General features: G+C 43.2%; 1 protein-coding gene across 2 annotated transcripts; it reads left to right on the top strand.

Moving 5' to 3' along the window:
* Window positions 1-406: 406 nt before the first annotated feature.
* Window positions 407-15,613, top strand: egf (epidermal growth factor). Of its 2 annotated transcripts, XM_052064673.1 has the most exons (20): window positions 412-996; window positions 2,853-3,052; window positions 3,473-3,654; window positions 3,764-3,991; window positions 4,069-4,271; window positions 4,356-4,469; window positions 4,990-5,112; window positions 5,856-5,978; window positions 7,018-7,143; window positions 7,278-7,414; window positions 7,624-7,772; window positions 8,497-8,601; window positions 8,704-8,921; window positions 9,010-9,177; window positions 9,836-9,964; window positions 10,048-10,167; window positions 10,404-10,542; window positions 10,988-11,152; window positions 14,552-14,654; window positions 14,940-15,613. In XM_052064673.1, the coding sequence occupies exons 1-20, from the start codon at window positions 870-872 to the stop codon at window positions 15,288-15,290; spliced, it is 3,210 nt and encodes a 1,069-aa protein (XP_051920633.1). In that variant the 5' UTR covers window positions 412-869; the 3' UTR covers window positions 15,291-15,613. The 2 variants fall into 2 exon arrangements, with proteins under 2 accessions (XP_051920644.1, XP_051920633.1); XM_052064684.1 differs by lacking the exons at window positions 14,552-14,654; window positions 14,940-15,613 and adding an exon at window positions 11,291-11,746 and having other exon boundaries at window positions 407-996.
* Window positions 15,614-20,032: the final 4,419 nt, after the last annotated feature.

The following is a 20,032-nucleotide window of genomic DNA, read 5'->3' as shown; positions in this document are numbered from 1 at the left end:
AGAAAAAAATGAATACCCTTCCACTAAATGGCAAACACCACAACTAACATGCCCAGAGTTGAAATGAAGTAATTTTTATGAGTGAAACATGGATGAATGGGGTCTGGATGGATAGATTATATATTCACACTTCTTTCCGAAAATAAATAAATTAATAACAATAAGAGCTAGGTTCGGGTCCAGCTAACCTGAGACCCTAATGAGGAAAAACAATACAGAAAAAAATGGAGGATGGAATGGAGATACATTGGGTTCATTAACTCATTCAGTACCAGACAATTCTAGACCCTTATTTATTTATGTATTTGTTTGTTTGTTTGTTTGTTTGTTTATTACGAATATACACCTTTGTTGAGATTTCTGAGGACAAACGCGATAGGAGATGGATTCATTGATGGAATTTGACCCTAAAAACCAAACTGATTTGTCATTTAACTCTCCCAGACAATCAGGAATCTACATGGAGAAGGGAAACATCTCCTAGGGGGGAGGTGTGAGGCCAAATTGTTATTGTGTGGGACTTCTCTACCGGGCCCAACCTCATTGCTGGCATTTTCCACATTCTGCCCGGGACACTGACTTATAGGAGGTTTCGTTCTAGCGCTGGGCTTGCATGTGCAAAATTTACCAAGGGGGTGTCAGGAATTTCAATCTTTGCTTCCAGACTGGCAGCATGGGGGCCAACGCGGGGCATGTGCAGGACACGCACGCTATTTTCTAGCATCTTTATTTCGAAACTTGAGAACTCCTCATTTGTGAGCCTCTCACCACCGGGTGACATGCAAACGGTTCGAATGTCGCTTGGCTCGGGGAAATTCTACAAGGCTGGTGTTTGTTGCGGGAATGCCTGAGGCAGAGTGAACGGGATTATGTTGGCTGCGACACTCACGGCAACGCTGATCTATCTCACGGTGCAAAATAGTGGCACCTTGGCTTTGGGCACGGCATGCTGGGACGAGAGGTTGACGCGGGTGGGCAAGAACGGCAGTTGCGTTGGTGAGTTTGTTTCACCATCAAATGTCTTGGATTTTAAAAAACAGCATTGATAGTCCATCAGCTTGGCATGCTAAGACATGTTTTGTTTTAAATGTTTACTCTTTGGACACTTCATTAAGGACACTTGCATTATCAAATGCTGTAGCTCTCAAACTGAGGTCGAGGGACCCCCGTCGCTTGGTGGTCTACAAAAATAATTTGCAACAAATTTTGTTGTAGTATTTTAAAGATTGTACCTCCATAGTGCCAATCAAACATATTAACATATTAAACCAATTAATTGTCACTACCTTAGGTTCGGGCCAATTAAAAGCTTGGGTACAATGGGGATATTTTACATTAATATGACAAATCCCTACACGAATGGAGAAGAAAAGGCATATTTTTGAGAATTATAGTCCTATTTTTTGGAGAATACATGCACATCGTTTTGTTTTGTTTTGTTTTGTTTTGTTTTTTTGGTGTGTGGGGGGGGGGGGGGGGTCGTCCTGATTTCCTAATCCGGGTGTATGTATTCTGCAACTACCAAAGCCTGAATATCATGACATTACCTCATGACTTTATTCTCGTAATTTTCCTCAAAAAAATAATGATTTGTGATATTGTTGAAGTTCCATACTGCACTGTAGTACATTACATACTGCCAGCCTCAATGCCCACAGGCCAGAGGCTGAGCCGTGTTACATTTCCTGAGTACACGAGTAGCCAGAGTGTGAAACAGTTAAACTTGCCATCCGTTGTCTCATGTTTCCATATGAAACATAACAACAACACAAATACGAATGCATGTATTATTCCACCCTTAACATTAATATATTGTCCAACCTTAAGTGCCAATAGAGGGTGGTCCTTGATTTAGGACAGTACTAGCATGTTTTTTTTTTGTTTTTTGTTTTTACCAATTTCCACTTGATTCTTTTATATTTCTGGCATCGGCTGAGGATCCGCTGTTTAAAAGTTTGTCCACCAGATTGCGCTTCTTTTTACCCCATCCAAAGCATGCAGCAAAATGTCAAGCCTTAACTGTTTTCTACAAAAGTGCCTCATGACTGAAATTATACTGTAACTGTCTTGCTATTGATGTAGAATAACCGCCTACACAGTACATTCCCACTATTTGAGTCAGTATGGAATGTAATCAGTTACTTGATAGACAGGGTACTGACATACAAGGTTTTGCCATTATGAAAGTTGTGCACCGGTCTAGTGTGTGCTGCAGTGTAAAAATATGTGTTCATGTGGTACAATAAGACATGCTTTTTCCACCGTATTTACGGTTTTACAATTGATTGCTTTACTGTCTTTATCAACGACAAGAGCTTTTTCCGCCAATTATAACTTTGACTACAGTACATTCCAATCTTCCATACAATTTTGTTTTGAGTCGCTATTGCAGAAACGGAACTCCATCTTAACACAAAGTGCTCTCAGAGTGTTGAATGAACACACTCACATGCACATGCATGACTTGACTTGACTTGACACTCTACAAATTCAAGAATAATGTTGACTGCCCCATGAACCTCCATTTCATTATGTTGTTTGTCAGCCATGGCTCACTGTTTTTCTTCATTCCGTAGAGTCCAGGCAGTATCCATGGTTGCACGTAGGGATATTACCATGATAGAACAACAGAGCAAACACAGCATAGGTCAATGTCTGCCACCATTGAGGTGACCTCGATAACTCTTTTCGCGACACTTTGCTGGAATATAGATGAAGTCTTATTTGCCACAGTCATCATTCAGTATGTCAGGACAGCTATCATTCGGTGCTAAATCACAAGGCTTTATTCACAATCCGGCTAGAACATTCAACCCACTGCAGCCTTGATGAAAACAATACCTTGTGCGAAGCTTTGCAGCCCTTCCTGATCTTCGGCCATGGTAAAGCCATACACAGGATGGACCTGGACGGGAAGAACCAAAGACGGCTGATTGCTGGGGTGGCATCTTCCATTCTGCTTGATTTCCATTTCAGTGAGGAACAAATCTACTGGGTGGACAAGCGCACAGGAATCATCTACAAGTCATCTGCGAGAGGCTTGCACAGACAGGTATACAGCTATTGATTAGCGGAGTGTCTTGGATCAATCCAGTCATTCCATTTAAACAAGGTACACGTATACTCAATGATGGGACTGAATTTGAGCAGTTTTCCCTCCTTCCGTTCACAGTCAGTAAAGACCCACTTGTTGGCCATGTGGAAAATATTATTCGGAGGGATTATCCTGTGGTGTGGGTCATGTTAAGACTGATTTTTCAAATTGTGTAAGGTTCCATCGGTTTTGAGAATCATTTAAGATGTTAATTATTGGTATCTGTGTACAGTACCCAGCTTTGAAGAAATTCTGACTTTATTGTCCAAGAGCTCACCTTGGATGTTGCTGCCAAGCAGTCAGCAATTTTGACAATGATCAGCGACACAGTTGGAAGAAGCTGATTTGGTTTGTCTTTGGATTACCTTTCTTGTGCAGAAACTGTACTCATCTGACAAACACATTTCGGGCCTCACCGTGGACTGGATTCGGAATGGCGTATACTGGACCAGCAGGGAAAAGGGCAGAATCAAAAGGATGGATACAAACGGGAAAAGCGAAAGGACTCTTGTGAGGCACTTGACTCAGCCAAACTCGATTGTGATTGACCCTACTAAACGGTAACACCAGTTAACTTTTATGACACAAACACATGATACATGCATACAGATTTTAGGGTTGTGCCACTCTTAAATGAGCAAGTCAACAAACAAATACTATATTTTACAGGTTTTTGTTTTGGCTGTCGGGTGGAATAAACCCAAGCATCCATAGGTGTGACGTGACTGGACAAGCAAAAATGACACTGATTGAAACCTCGCAGCAGTTGAAGGCACTGTCCGTCGACCACAGAGACAGAAGACTATTCTGGGTACAATTTGGTCTGCAAGGAGAAAGCTCGATCGCCTCCACAGACTACAATGGCAAAGCTCTACACATCATAGATCAGCCCCTTCAGTAAACACACCGCGGTTATTTCCAATAGCTTTCCTTTTTTTATTTGTCTGCGTCACACTTCTCTCTTGTTTGCTCAGGTCTGATTTGCTGGGAATAGCCCTTTTCCACAAGCACATATATTACACAGATGCCGCGTCTCGAGCAATAAAACGAATCAACAAGTACACAGGCGGCGAGGATCTGGAAGTCAACTTAAAACAAATGGCAAAGGTCCCAGTTGATATTAAAGTGGTTCATACTGACAAGCAGCCAATGGCCGACTCACCATCGCCGCTTCCAGGTTTTTAACATAACCTACTGTATATATATTTTTTTTAATCGTTGAAGCCATTCTCTTATATTAATGCTAACTTTAATCAATCAGGATGTGATGAACAGAGTGGCACCTGCGTCAATGTGTGCTCAGGTAAAACTGAGCAAGGGGTTTGCGAGTGCAGTGAAGGCTTTGCTCTCAGTAAGCAAGGCTTCTACTGTGAAGGTAAGGTTTTTAATTCAAGATGCCACACCAAAGATTATTCGACATATTTAAACCTCGCATATGAATAGTCAGGTGTTGGCGTGCCTACGCACCCAACCAAGAACATTATCTGTGAGCTGCCTAGTTCCCAAATTGCATTTGTGAGTGAATTCTTTGCTTCTCAATTGATTTGATGTAACAGTTTGGCTAATTTCATGTACATTGCGTAAATCCCCCCCACACCGATTTTCAACACTCATGATTTGGCAGCTAGGCTGTGCTAAGTAGATCATGCCGGTATTTGCTGATGTATTTTCTGCAATCACATGCACGGATCCGCAACATTGTTGACAAGTGTAACAAATTGCTACCACCTGAGTGGTGATACAGTCAATGCTTTTACTTGCTTATGGGCACTCTTTTTTTCAATGCCTAAGTTCTACCCTTGGTTAACAAAGTAGCAAAAGCTGTCCTGGTCATTTAGCCTCAGAGTAGATGGGTCGGTTTTCAGTTAATATTAAAAGACTGCTGTGTACCTTAGATGTGAATGAATGTGCCCACTGGAACCATGGCTGCTCTCTCGGCTGTGAGAACATCCCAGGCTCTTATTTCTGCACCTGCCCCAACGGATATGCCCTTCTACCGGATAAAAAAACATGCAGAGGTATAGTGTTGGGACACATTTTGGCTTGTTTACAGTATGTATGGCTTGTTTGTGAGTTAAAGTCAGACTTGTTTTGGTCTGTGTCATTTAGCTCACAGCCACATTTCTTGCTGAGGTGACATTTGCCCTGCAGACACATCCTTAACCCCACTGAGTCAATAAAAACGCCGGACTACCCTCTTAAATGGGAGCAACCCTTTGCTTGTTAGCTTATTTGAGACAAAACACTGACTGTGCACATATAAAAAAATATGAGAAACTGAGCACATTTGGGAGTGTCAGTAATTTAATGTGGTGCATTAAGAGCTGTTACTTCTCTCCTAATCATAAATGATGATGTTTAGCAGAGACAAAAACACTGAACAACAATGAATTACACCTGTAATGGGGGTCCAAATTTGACCAGTGGCTTTGTCAATTCTCAGCTGTTTAGCAGATGACCTTTATCATGTTAACAAGTCAAAAGACCACTGTGGATATGAAAGCAACGACTGAATTACTCTTATGTTTATTCTGTCCGCGTCCAGTGCGAGCTACGATTACATCCTTGACTGATTCCCACCACACTTTTACCTATTTCTATAGAATTACAACATGACTTCACAAAGGGATTTTCAGTAAGAGCAGTAAGAGCTTGCGGCTCGTTAGAGCAAAAGATACCTGGCTGTAGAAAAAAAAACCATGTATGCCTTATGAAATGTATCATTTCTGTATTTGTGAATGTGTTCATTTCCTCTCATCAGAGATCATGACCTGTGAAGGCAATGCCACTGAGTGTGGTCATGGTTGCCTAGCAACAGATGAAGGTCCCGTGTGTGTTTGCCCAAAGGGTTCTGTATTAAAAGAAGATGGACAGGCTTGTACAGGTACCAATTCATTCTATGTCATGAATCAGTACAAAATAAATGAAATCAAAACAATACATAAATAATTTTTTTAAAAATCTTTTGATGAGAAAGAATGGTGAACTAAAATGTTTGCCATTTTGTATTATTATTGTGCAAGGGGTACACTTGTTAGGGTCAGATTTAAGTCTGAGGTAGGTTGAGGATTTGTGATTGGGTTTGGGATACGGTAGTTATGGTTAGGCTGAGGTTTCTGGTTAAGGATTGGTTCAGTCATCAGTGTAATTTTTTTCAGTCACTCAGTTTTTTAAAGTCATCAATCTATCTATTCATCCATCCATTTTCTAATTTGCTTATCCTCACAATGGACGCAGGCGTGCTGGAGCCTATTCCAGCAGTTTTGAGGCAATAGGCAGGGGAAACACTGAACTGGTTGCCTGCCGATCGCAGGTTTAAAAATACATAAATCAATCACGCAATTCTTAGTTTAGGAGACATTGCCCCGCATAGCACCGAGAGAACCTCAAGTATTACAGGCATTGTCATGAAGAGGAGTGATCCATACATTCCTGAGAGGCGAGCCGTGTTGCATGCTAAGTGTCCGGTGGATCCCTCCTTGTTTTAGGACAATTATTTATTTATTTATTTTTCCTGAGAAGGAGGAGGAGAAGAAGAAGAAGCTTTATTTGTCATGTACACATACGTACACAAAATGTTTCCTCAGAGTTTGACCCATGACAATAGTGGAGACAACAAACACACTGTTAGTGGCATACACCAGAGCAGGGGGCACTTAAGTGCCCGCAGAGCAGTTCAGTGTGTCTGTGTTGTGGTCAAGGACACCACAGTTGTGTGACCAAGGACTGTCTGGAGTGGATGTGTTGCCAAGGTGACACGCGATGGCCTTCACCACTTGGCCATGGCTGCCCTTTTGCAGTTGTTTACATGAATCAATGCAACAAGAGGAAATAAATATTAAAACAATAATGACATACTGTAGGCTGCACCTTCCCTGTACTTGTAATAGTGACTGGCAGGACTATTATTTTTACTGTTGCAGGATGCTCCTCCGCAGACAAAGGGGGCTGCAGTCAGCTGTGCGTCCCTATCTCTCCCACTAGGTGGCGATGTGATTGCCTGCCGGGCTATCAACTCCACCGAGATGGCACGCGGTGCATTGCCTCTGGTGAGTCACACAGTTATTGTGAAGCAGTTAATTAAAACGTCTTATCTATGCGTGCTCATTTAAGCTTGGACATTTAATTATTTGAGGGGTTTATTTATATATTTTTTGGTTTTGGTTTGGTTGTTTTGTTTTAGGACCACCGCCATATCTGCTTGTCGCCAGTCTGGTGGCTGTGCAGAGAATAAATAGTGATGGCACTGAGGGCCAAATCCTTGTGCATGAACCCAGAGGAGCAATTGAATCTTTGGACTATGACCCAGTGTCAAACCATGTAAGAAAAGAACCCCTGCATTAGAAATACTGTACAGATATTGTGATTGAATGGCACAGGGTACACGGGTCCTGTTTAGGTGTAGGCAAGTCCTGACATCTATGGATAGATCTCGTAACTGAATGCTATCAATTTTTTATGTGTTTTATATTTGGCTGCAGTAAAGTGAGGTAAGTGTACTAAATGTGGTCTTTCATCAAATCATCAAGGTGTACTTTGCCAGTACATCCCAGAAAACCATTGAACGGGTCCATATGAACGGCGGATCAAAACGACGAGTCATTACCAATGGTCCAGACTCGAATCATGGTCTGGCTGTCGATTGGATACATCGCAAGATTTACTGGACTGTGACAAGGTGCGTGGATGGACAATTTTAAAATTAGATGAAGCAACCGGGCAGCACGATGGTCGATTGATTAGAACGTCCGCCTAAACGGTGCAGAGGTGCAGGGTTCGATTTCGGCTCTGGCCTTCCTGTGCCTTCGTGTGTTGCCTGTGTGGGTTTTCTCTGGGTATTCCGGTTTCTTCCCACATTCCAAAAAACATTCGTTGCAGGTTAATGGAACACTCTAAATTGTCCCTAGGTGTGATTGTGAGCGTGGATGGTTGTTCGTCTCTCTATGCCCTGTGATTGGCTGACAACCAGTTCAGGGTGTACACCGCCTGCCTACTGTCCAAAAACAGCTGGGATCAGCTCCAGCACCCATGCGACCCTTGTGAGGATAAGCAGATTAGGAAGTGGATGCAGATAAAGCGAGCTCCAAAAAAAGTTTCCATTCAATTGCATGGGCAAGTATTTTTAAACCGTCGACCAGTACAGTACTTATACTCGTGGTTCAGTATTAGTGCCATCGAAATTATAACATCTTTTAAATTTCTTTGCAACAAGAGAAATTGTTTACAAATAAGAATTCTTCTTTTGCAATTTTGAGGATCCGTTTGTGGTATATAGACAGTTTAAACAACTACATGAATACATGTGATTCAACACATTTGTCAGTTTTATGGAGTCCCCAGTTATTGCACTTGTAAAGGATCGGGAATTATTCAAGTAAAGGATTTAAATGTGACACTTCCAGACAGTCAAGATTGGTCAGCAGTACCTTGAATGGACTCAACGTGACAACTGTAGTGAGCAGTGGACTCGACAAGCCAACATCCATCACAGTTCATCCTCTGGAAAAGTCAGTTTGATAACAAACTGAATTGCTAAATTCTTAAATGGAAACAATGAATCTCTATGTAAGATGTCACATATTCTAAATGTGTTTTTTTTTTTTTTGGAGGAAGTTGTTCTGGGTGGATATCGGACATCAACCGACAGTGGAAAGTTGCTCTTTATATGGGATGGACCGCAAAGTGATCGCAAGCACAAACCTGGTGTCGCCTGGGGGTCTGACGGTCGACTTTGCCGAGGGTCGTCTGTTCTGGTGTGACGAGAGCAGGGTCGAGACCTGCGCATTGGACGGTTCTAAACGTCGGATCCTGCTAGAGAACCAAGTAGGTGAGGTTATGAATTGGCCAAAGTCTTTTTATTAAACCTGTGACTAAAGATTGACGGTTACCCGTATCACTGACCTTCCTTGTCCCAGGCTGGCCCTTTGACCTGGCTGTGTTTGAGGACAGGCTGTGGATAGTGGACAGGGAGCACCGGCAGCTGATGAGCGTGCACAAGCGGACTGGGAGGGAACTGCAACGTCTCCTTGTCGACCTGGTCCAACCCGCGTCCGTTGTGGTGGTGCATCCACTTGCTAAACCTGGTGCAGCAAGTACACATCTATTGGGCAGGGTTAGGGGTGGCGTTTCCATTTCCAGTGGCAAATGTCCACTGTTAAATTTGGAAGTTCCTTCTAAATCCCATTGAGATTTTTTTGGAACTTCCAACTTCCACGTTATGGAGTATCGATTTTGGAAGTCCAACTTCTTGTGTATAATGGCTGCTAATATCTAGGAACTCACGAGGGTGCACCGGCCCAAAATTAAGAGAGCCAAGATGCCCCAGGAACAATTCTGTTTTCGTTACGTTTTGATCCAAGGATTTCGACGTAGTTAGAACCCCTTCTCATTTGGGTTGTAGCTGGAATTAGGGGTTAGTTTAGGGTTTGGGTTTGTGTTTGGATTCCAATTTGATAGTTGGAGAAGAGGTTGGGATTGGAGTAAGGAATTGGAGAAGAGTAGGAAATTAGTTATAGGAGTTAGAAATTGGATTCGGGGGTGGGTTCTGGGTTAAGCCTAGGGTTTGGGGTGAGTTGAATGTTAGGGTTGCAGGGTTTGGGTTACAGATTGTATTAGATGGGTTATAAGTGGAATTAGGCGTTGGCTTGGATTACAGGTTGTTCAGGTTTAGTGCTAGTAGGGTTGGAGTTAGAGACAAGGTCTGTAGTTTAAGTGTGACTGTTTGATTCTCAATTTTCACAGGGTTAGGGTTAGACAACAAGTCCACAGACAAAACACTCAATGATGAAAGTACACCGCACACACCCTTGAACAGAGACGCTGTGGACTCGGAAGTGGAAACGAGGACCTTCACAGACAAGATGGTGTCTGGTAACAAGAGCAAAGACGACAAATAATGGAACACTGTTCCTTTTATTTGTTAGACTCAATAATGTAAATGATGTGTCCCACAGACAAGCACGAGTGCTATTCAGCAGGACCATGCGGTCCCAACGCCAAGTGTCTCCTGAATGCCGGCAGTCCAACCTGCTCTTGTCTCGAAGGTTTCGCCGGTGACGGACACTTGTGTGTGGGTGGGTGTATTATATCATTCTAGCAAAAGAGCAAAATGTTGGAGTTGAACCCCTTCACCGGGACAAATGTGAGATTTGAAAGACCCACAATCCCACACTTGACTGTGAAAAAAACTCAGACGGCTTAAACACGAAGCATGCCAGGCTGGTTCCCACGGCAACAGGCAGATATGCCAAGGTGTGTTCAGTTTCATTCCATGTCATCATACCATGCTTTTGATTTTTTTTTCTTTTAGATATACGTAAAACACCTCCATCCATGACATCCAGCCACCCTGGAAACTTTGTGGAAAGTTGCCCCTCAACCCATGAATCATACTGCTTGTACCAGGGCATTTGCTTCTACTTCCCTGAGGTGGAGTCCTACGCCTGCAAGTAATTTGCCTTTTTTGTCTTGTTTACTTGATATCTATTGGAACGGATCCAAAATCTCCATCGTATTGAAAGGCCCATGGTTATAATGAATCTTTTCAACCAGTAGGGGTCACTATTGTTCCATGAAACCCGCAGCTGCATTATAAAGCCATTGAAATCCATGTTGCAGGAACTATGGAGACACTGGATAATCACAGTTATAAATATACAAACACATCCGTAGTGATTAGATGCATATAAAAAAAGCCACACAAGACAACATGTTCAAAATATGTTTCTTATAGGCAAAGGCTGTGTTTGTTATCTTTGGTCTCAACATGGCCAAAAACTCACCAATGTTTGCATGTATCATGTCCTGGTTTAAATGTAGGTAATTGTTGCGGATCCCCAACAGCACTCTTAAGATTCATGAAGTAATTGGTTGTTCAATGTTCTTTTGTTACAGCTGTATTGCGGGCTACATGGGCGAGCGGTGTCAGTTCAGCGACTTGGAATGGTGGGAGCTTCAGCAAGCCGAGGAGGAGAGGCGCAGGAACGTAGTAGTCGCTTCCTGCATGGTGCTCCTGATTTGCCTGCTCTCCATCGCTGCCTGTGTCACCTACTGCTACAGGTGTGTGTGTGTGTGTGTGTGTGTGTGTGTGTGTGTGTGGGTGTGTGTGTGTGTGGGTGTGTGTTGGGGGAGAGGGGGCATTTCAAAAGGTCCTTTTTAGGTTAAGGTCAACATCTATTGCTTGTCTTGTTTTTTTAGGAAATGAATTATACAGACAACAGCAACAGTTTCAAATGATTTAACCAGTTTGACGTCCTGCCAAAAGTGCGCAGCCAGCTACAATATCCGCGAGCCAGAGCCCTGTGTTTGTCTATAAAATATGGCGAGACATCCTTTCCCGTCCCTTTCCTACTGCACTAGGGTTTTTTGTTGGAACTCAGAACACTTCCGTACTGTATTAAATGTTCTGCAGTGAAAAAATCATAGTCCTGAACTTAATCTTTTTATCTCGGGATGCACAAAAAAAATCAAATACAATTTGTGTTTCGTTGTCTGTTTATGTCAACCGACTCATACATTTTACTTTGTCTGCAGCTCTAAACAGTGAAACATGTTCTGGTCTCGGCATGTCTCGAGACTGGTATGTTTTGTTTTTTTTATACAGACTTCAAACAATCAGGATTTTTGCAACCAATTACCGATCATCAAGCTAAATCCATCCATCCATCATTTTCCGAACCGCTTAATCCTCATTAGGGTCGCGGGGGGTGCTGGAGCCTATCCCAGCTGTCTTCGGGCAGTAGGCGGGGCACACCCTGAATCAGTTGCCAGCCAATCACAGGGCACACAGAGACTATCAACCATTCGCACTCACACTCACACCTAGGGACAATTTAGAACGTCCAAACAGCCTGCCATGCATGTTTTGGGAATGTGGGAAGAATCCGGAGCACCCGGAGAAAACCCACGCAGGCCCGGGGAGAACATGCAAACTCCACACAGGGAGGCCGGAGCTGGAATCGAACCCGGTACCTCTGCACCGTGAAGACGACGTGCTAACCACTGGACTACCGGGCCGCCCATCAAGCTAAATAAAATAAAATAAATTTTAAAAAGTCATAGATCTTATCACAAGATGGTGCAAATATCTGTTTAAATAAGTTGTTTATTTTAAAGAGTTCGATTCTGGGCTTTGGCCATCCTGTGTGGGGTTTGCATGTTCTCGCCACGCCTGCATGGTATGTTAATGGAACACTCATAATTGTCCGTATGTGTGACTGTGAGCGCGAATGGTTATTTGACTATTTCCAAGCAAAAATAAACACAAATACAGCAAACACAGTCGAGACAGCCATTCCGCCTGATGAAGTGGCATGGAGATTGATTCTGTTTGTGCTGTCAATGCCACTGATACCTCTAAGATCGATTCTTAAACATAAACTTTGACGAGTTTCATACTTCCGTCATTTGAGGCACAGCATTTGCAGTTTCGTGCCAAAAAGAAAAGCGGGCCTCGATTTAGCACTGGCCATTGACTGAATATGAGGTCACAGGTGCTCAGGGCTCAAGCGATGACCAATCACGGCAAACACTAACCCACTAACAGTCAGCTGAGATAGGCTCCAGCCCACGCTCAACCTTAATGAGGAAAGGTGCAATAGAAAATAGGTAGCTGGATGGATTCGGGACAAATTTATAACTAATAACTGATTTCAGCTGTGTTCAACTTTAGAGGTTTCATTTTACATAAATTATGAATAAACACATTGTAGAAACATAGTATTTATCATTATTGCACAAGCAGTGCTGTGTTATTATCACTATGCATCCCTCATGTGGGACTGCTCCAGTGTTGAAAGAAAACACGTGGATACACTCTCTAAAAATCGGGCACGAATGAGCCGTGTGATGGGAGCGTCTCCGGGCAGGGGGCCACATGTGGCAGCATGTTGCAGCAGTGCGTAGCTGAGTGACGACACAGCTGGAACATCCGCTCTCTTTTATTTCCGCCCGACCTGTTACTATGTACAGGAGCTGAGTTGTTTTGCTGTTGTTTTGCCAGCTTACTGGCGAGGCTGTCTGCTTTCGTCATGCACTCTTGACTGGCCCCCACCTCACACTCGCGTCCTTGCATTTACCTTGGTCACAGTGTCGCCCCCCCCCCCCCCCGTACCCGTCTGTGGAAGTGGCACGCCTTCAATTACATGCTTGGTTTAGCTTGTTCGACAGCAATTATGCATCAAAATAGACCATTTCGCTGCGACAAAATGGAGCCGCTGAGGTATGACCCTGCATGCCAGCCAATAGCTCGGCCTCAAATTGCATTCTGCACTTGACTGCAACTGCACTTGGGCACTCTTTTTGAGTTTGGTGCTTCGGTGTCTTTGCTATATGGGGGGGGGGGGGGGGGGGGCGAGAGAAAAGCCCATTGGTGCATTATATGAGCCACCGAAGAACACCCAGGTTTTAAAACTGACAAACTTAAACGCACTATCAAATTCAGAGAGAATACACAAGCAAAGGATTTACTTACTAAATCTCTGGGAATCTACACCACTACATGTGTTGTATCAAAAACTCTGCTTTATCACGGTGAGAAGACGTTAGTCGTGTTTGGTCTTGGCAGAGGTCTCTCTTTATCTCTAAAGGAACACTTTTCGCTTCAGCTCTTTCACAGGATTACATTCGCAAGCTTGTTGATTTTCCTGACTAAGTATATAATCCAGAGGTGGCAGTAAAACAGATATTGTAAGTGCAAATCATAATCCTCCTGTCTTCCCAGGTTTAAGTGAGTCATATGTCAAATCATAGAATCTTCTTGCGTTACAACGTACTGTATATTCGTACACGAGCCACTTTGCACTTACTTGATTAGAAAAATGTAAACAGGTAATTACATCACGTCAGGTTTCAAGCATACCAAGTCGTTAAATAGAGTTGTCCAGGTAGGCGTGTCAAAAAATTGGCAGTATAAATCTGCCTCAAGTCAAGTCATGTGACTTAAATCCCCCACCTCAGGTTTAACTGGACTGCAAACGCAATCTCTGTCACTTGGGATCTGTGCAGTCCTTGACCATTCATTCATCTTCCGAGCCGCTTGATCCTCACGAGGGTCGCGGGGGGTGCTGGAGCCTATCCCAGCTGTCTTCGGGCAGTAGGCGGGGGACACCCTGAATCGGTTGCCAGCCAATCGCAGGGCACACAGAAACGAACAACCATCCGCACTCACACTCACACCAGGGACAATTTAGAGCGTCCAATCAGACTGCCATGCATGTTTTTGGAATGTGGGAGGAAACCGGAGCAGCCGGAGAAAACCCACGCAGGCCCGGGGAGAACATGCAAACTCCACACAGGGAGGCCGGAGCTGGAATCGAACCCGGTACCTCTGCACTGTGAAGCCGACGTGCTAACCACTGGACTACCGGGCCTGTACCATACACATTAATTTATTATGTAGTGACATGATTTAAGAAGCGTCCCGAATTGTAAAACACCCCTATATCTTCATCTGTGAAGAACTCGAGGACTCTTCCGCAAGAAGCCCTTGGCGGATAACGTGACCAAGACTAGTGTGACAGATGAGGACGTGTTAGAGACCAACAAAGACGGCGTATGTCAGGTGAGCAAATTACCACGCTATGCTAGCACTGGGGTCAATCACACCGGCATTGTCACTGGTGCACTGCGTTTTTCCATAATTGAGTACGGTACTTTTCTTTTCAAAGGCAGTTTTTGGATACAGCTCTTTGTAGGCCTCTCCACTCTGGAGACCAGATCTGGTTCCACATGGGCACTCTAGTAATCATATTAACCCACCTATTTGCAGGGTCTATAGCTCCCAGTTCACATTTTTTTTCTCTCTCTCTTAGACACTCTGTTAATTGATCACTTTTTGACTGTGCAGGTCTCCACAGTCATGAACAATGACACAAAAGGAAGCACCCTCCCAGCACCAGGTTGTCCCCGGAGGGCTGTATGCCCATCCTGCTCATCAGAGACAGGTACTGCAAGCGACTGTGAGTGTGAATGCCCAGCTGGGTGCCGGAATACATTTGCTTTGCCTTCCGTCAGGAGACAACCAGCTCGAAGAGATGTGGTCCAAACGGAATCAGGCGTACGAGTGTTCCCTGGTGTCCGCTGTTGCCATGGAAACCAACCGGCAATCCTTCCACAGCTCAAGTCAGTCGCCAGACTCCATCCTACAGGTGCAACACCCAAGTGTAAAGTCAGCTGCTTCCTGCGCAGTTTAAATTAGTCTTGCGTTACCTGCTCCTTACACTAGGGGTCAACAACCTACTAGATTTGGTACAGTGGCGTTTACGTCGAATCAGTGGTTCATTGAAGCAAGTAATTTCCCTATTTGGGATATCTCAACCAACATTGCAGTATTTGATATTTTTGGATTGCCAGGCCAGTTCTCCTGATTAACTAATGGCTAAAATCCACAATTTATTGTGACCCTATGAGACAGTAGTCTTTGGATAGGCAGCAATGTACGCTATCAACATGTAGCAGTAACGCAAAACTGTGACATGAAACTTGTTTATACTTCCACTAATAAAACTATAATCACAACTTCTGGCTATTGAATCAAGATTTCTTTATTTGTACTTGTAATATTTTTGGTCTCATATTGTGATGGTGGGTGGGGGGTATTTGCAGGAAAAAAAAAACCCTCAAGGGTCACATGGATATTGATTTTCCTGGAAAGCTCACACTTATCTCTCTATATTGGCCTCCATTAGAGCTAACAGATAGAGAGCTTGGGTCGCAGTCCATGGAGCAAGAGTCAATTTATCTTGAATTACACCTCCATTTGGGCAACGGGGGGCAATGGAGTCTTTGACACAGGGAGTTACAAAGCGTTCACGGGGCACTTGAGTAAGTATTGGGACATCCCAGGGTTCCCAGAAAACAAAGTGTACCCATATAGCTGGAACGAAGCACAGACATGTCCAAAACGGCGTGTTCAGATGATAGCTGGGCGATATAATGATATATATTGCAAAAATGGAGAGAAATGTTTATATGCCACTTGGCTTTTCTTTCCACTATCTCACTATCTCACTATCTCTAACTCCACCTCCCCTCGATCGCCACCCAAGACAGCGTTGCTCCGCTGATGTCGTGTAATGAACTTTCAAGCCAGCAACGGGACACTTCGTAGACCTCGATGGCCATAGTTAGCATGATAGAACTCGCCTTCTCTCTAATTAGCGCTCTAGTTAGCATAAGGTTTTTAGCGTGATACCAACTAAAGCATTTGAGGAAACGTTCGTTTATTTGAATGTCCGTCGAGCCATAAGCAATTTACTCTGAGCAGCTAATCGGATGCATCTTCCACGGAACTAGCTACAGTATCTACACACATAGACAGTGAGGTCCCTCTTGGCCAATCCGAGGCCAGGATGATGCTCGGTAAGCCAATGGCTGAGAAGCTATGAGTATGTTGCGTTCAGGAAACTCGTAGCTGTATAAACCAGTGTGGTGCTTGCTGTTGCCGTTTCCAAACGAAGAAGAAGAGGTCGCTGTTGGATTCGACTTCGTTGTAGTGAATCTGTTCGCGAGGCTAGAGCAGAAAAAATTATTTCGTACAACGCAACTGGGTTTTTGTGTGTGTGTGTGTGGGGGGGGGGGGGGGGGCAGGAGAATGGGAATGGTGTTAATGTATGAAGATTTCTTCACATTCGGGGGTATTTTCGCCCATGTAGGTATCGTTCTCGAGGAGTTTCACTGCACAGTTTAATGAAAAGTAGTCGAGTGAATATTTACTTCGAATTAGAGTGTGCAACCACAATTTTCCACTTGATTTCACATTTTCCTCAAAACAAAAGATTTAAGCGGCTGTATGTAGTGAAATATTTTGCTAACCCCAGACTATTCAAACTGTTGCAGTTTCCTAAAACGAAACAGATTCAACCACTTGTTTATTGATTCAGACTGATCAGTAACTGTTGCATTTCAGAATTGGAGGACATTTTAAATCCCATCCATCGAATTTTAAAGAATCCATATACAAAACACTAAAACATGCCATTTCTGAGAAAATGTACTTGTCCTGAGAACAAATCTAAAAAACATTAAGATGCTTGAAATGCTAAAAATAGTTTTAAAATACCATATGTCTGGAATACCACCTAAAATTCAATTTTTCTCTTGCCTCCCCAACTGACCAACTTGAATCTCAACTAAAACTGTTTAACTACAGTATTTTTTTATTTCATATTTTTAGATATCATTTGCTTCATTTCTGTCGTGTGTAACATTGGGAACATTTGTTTTAGTAAACACAAGATTTCAAACAAGAATTATTATTCATGGAACGTGTGTCCCACAACATGCACACTACCATGTTACCATAAACTTTTTTAGCATGGTAGAAGAAGAGGAAAACATGGAATCATATGATACACTGGACGTGACATTGTCAAACATTTTTCTAATAGAATGGAAAGAGCAAAGGTATGTCCTCTCTTGTAGTTTTCACATTTTTCTAAAATAGCAACCTTAATATGCAGAATAAGACGTAAAAAATGTAATTACTTTTTTACATAAGTATGAGAAAGCTAACATTCGTGCAAATTTGTAACCCTAACTCTAAGATGAACAAACCAAGCTTTTGATAGTGTGTTACCTCTTACTGATGAATGTGCAGCAGAAAATCCAAGAAGTCAGGGTTTATTATTCGAGAATGTTGAAGCGAAAATGTCCTCCAATTCTAAAATGACCCTACTGTTGCACTTGGCCACATTGTTCGTTATAGTTTTTCGAAAGAAGCAAAACTGATTTGGAGCATCAGATTTGCACATTCCTAAAAAGAAAATATTGAATCAGTTTTATATTTTAAAATATTTCATTCTTATTAGAATGATGACAATGTAATTGGAGCATTGGAGCAGCCACAGTTTTTTTCTTCACAAAACTAATGGCCCAAACTGCAGTGGAGGTTACGGTACTTTCTTTTCCTGCCAGATGGGACAGGCTTTGCCCACCTCGCTCCCGACTCCATTCCAGCCAAGATGACAGCTGATGAGGTCTTTGGCAAGAATTAGCGAGCCACTCAAAGGCTTTAAGTCTTGAACCTCCGGGTCATACAGCGGCTCTGCTGCGGGGACAAAGTTACACTCCTTTTTACAAGGATTTAGGCTGATTTAAAAATCACAATAGTTGCGGATATGGGGGGTCCTCATGCGTAAATACACGAGCCAGAATCCAAACCTGGAAGATGTGCGGGGACCTTTGCCTCCTAAGGGAAAGCTCAGGAGTTTTAAAGCATTATCATTACAAATCTAAAAAAGTAAATTTTGCTTCTCTTTCCAATAAGGCGGCAAAAATTATTAATTGCCTGGAGAAGATTCTAATGTCAAGTGAATGGTGACAGTGTAGGTAAGGGTGTGTAGGTAAAGGTAGTTACACTACCTTTAAAGTACGCTTTAAAGTATGGTGGCCGACTGGGTGAAAAAAAAAAGCCCTGGCAGTGTGAGAATGCTGGCCTGTATGTCACAGATTCACAACATGTAAAAATCACAATGACTACCGGTATCTTACTCCTTTTTGGGAGTGGCAACGAACAGCTTGAAGTAAGCATTTGGAACCTCATTTGAAGAATTGTTCACTGTCTACCAACCTGCAGTCTGTTGTGAAATTTTCTGCCAGACTCTACCGATTGTTACTCAAATTTATGCGCACAACTCAGAACAAAAACAAAAAATGGCTCAATAATTGTATCAAAAACATCAGAAATAGAGTGACTCATTAGTAAATTCTCTAAGATGCTGCTGGAAAGCGCCAAAGTCCAGAAAATAGTAATTTACTCTGTGGAAGTAAATTGAAGCATAGATCTCTGATAGAGTATACAACATTTCAGGGTTAACCATTATTATTTTAAGCTAATGGCCTTGTCAAACTACACGATTTCTTCTGTCTCAGGACGGCCGCACGATCAGACTACCAAATAAATATCGTTCTGTGTCTTGGAAGAGGCGGGATGTCACACGACAAATCCGTTACTTACCAGACAGTGCCCAGTTGTTACGTGCTTCCGTCGAGATTCAGTCCGTCGGAGAAGCGGGACAAGCCGTTGGAGTCATGTCAAATGACAAAGGAATTATGTGCATGAACATTCATTCATTCATTCATTCATCTTCCGTACCGCTTGATCCTCACTAGGGTTGCGGGGGCTGCTGGAGCCCATCCCAGCCGTCTCCGGGCAGTAGGCGGGGGACACCCTGAATCGGTTGCCAGCCAATCGCAGGGCACACATAGACGAACAACCATCCACGCTCACACTCACACCTAGGGACAATTTAGAGTGTTCAATCAGCCTGCCATGCATATTTTTGGAATGTGGGAGGAAACCGGAGCACCCGGAGAAAACCCACGCAGGCCCGGGGAGAACATGCAAACTCCACACAGGGAGGCCGGAGCTGGAATCGAACCCGGTACCTCTGTGCATGAACATTTATTTTTAATTTTTTGGGGGAGTATGGGAACATTCCTGAATGCTGAAGAGAGAGGGTGGTATGAACTTTCTATTCTGCAAAAAGAACTTGAGGTCACAGATTTGTTTAATGGCACCATGTTTGCTAATCAGCTACTCACTTCTACAGTTAGCAAATGTAGCATGAGTTGAAATGCTTCGTATACATTCCAAAACGATCCCTTTTGCTCAAGTCACTTTTTATACTGTCCACCACATCAAGATTGTGCACGCCACGTCCGGTCTCTCGCCTTAAGATGGGTGACACTGGCTTCCTCTTGGTCAATGCCAAACAATCTATTGAAGAACAAAGAAGGATATGTCACACCGTCTGACAAGACGAACAAAAATTCTGACATGCCAGACTATTGTCACCGTGCAGAGCATCCTGTATTGACTCGGGATGGCTTGATCTGATCATGCGATCGGAAATGGTGGTCATTATGTGAGATTCAGGTGATCTGGTATTAGGTGAAAAATGTCACATTTTATGGCTCGACCATCACGTTACTGAGAAA

Source organism: Hippocampus zosterae, chromosome 1, assembly GCF_025434085.1.
Source record: "Hippocampus zosterae strain Florida chromosome 1, ASM2543408v3, whole genome shotgun sequence".
Taxonomy (NCBI): Eukaryota; Metazoa; Chordata; class Actinopteri; order Syngnathiformes; family Syngnathidae; genus Hippocampus; species Hippocampus zosterae.
The sequence above is the reverse complement of the archived record's forward strand: the minus strand, read 5'-3'. Positions and strand labels throughout refer to the sequence as shown.

What these genes read in the sequence shown, in the direction of transcription:
- egf (XM_052064673.1), top strand. Translation starts at nt 870, where the DNA reads ATGTTGGCTGCGACACTCACGGCAACGCTGATCTATCTCACGGTGCAA. An exon ending in ACAGTTCATCCTCTGGAAAA is followed by an intron (nt 8,602 to 8,703) that starts GTCAGTTTGATA and finishes TTTTTTTTGGAG; the next exon opens with GAAGTTGTTCTGGGTGGATA. An exon ending in ACAAAGACGGCGTATGTCAG is followed by an intron (nt 14,655 to 14,939) that starts GTGAGCAAATTA and finishes TTGACTGTGCAG; the next exon opens with GTCTCCACAGTCATGAACAA.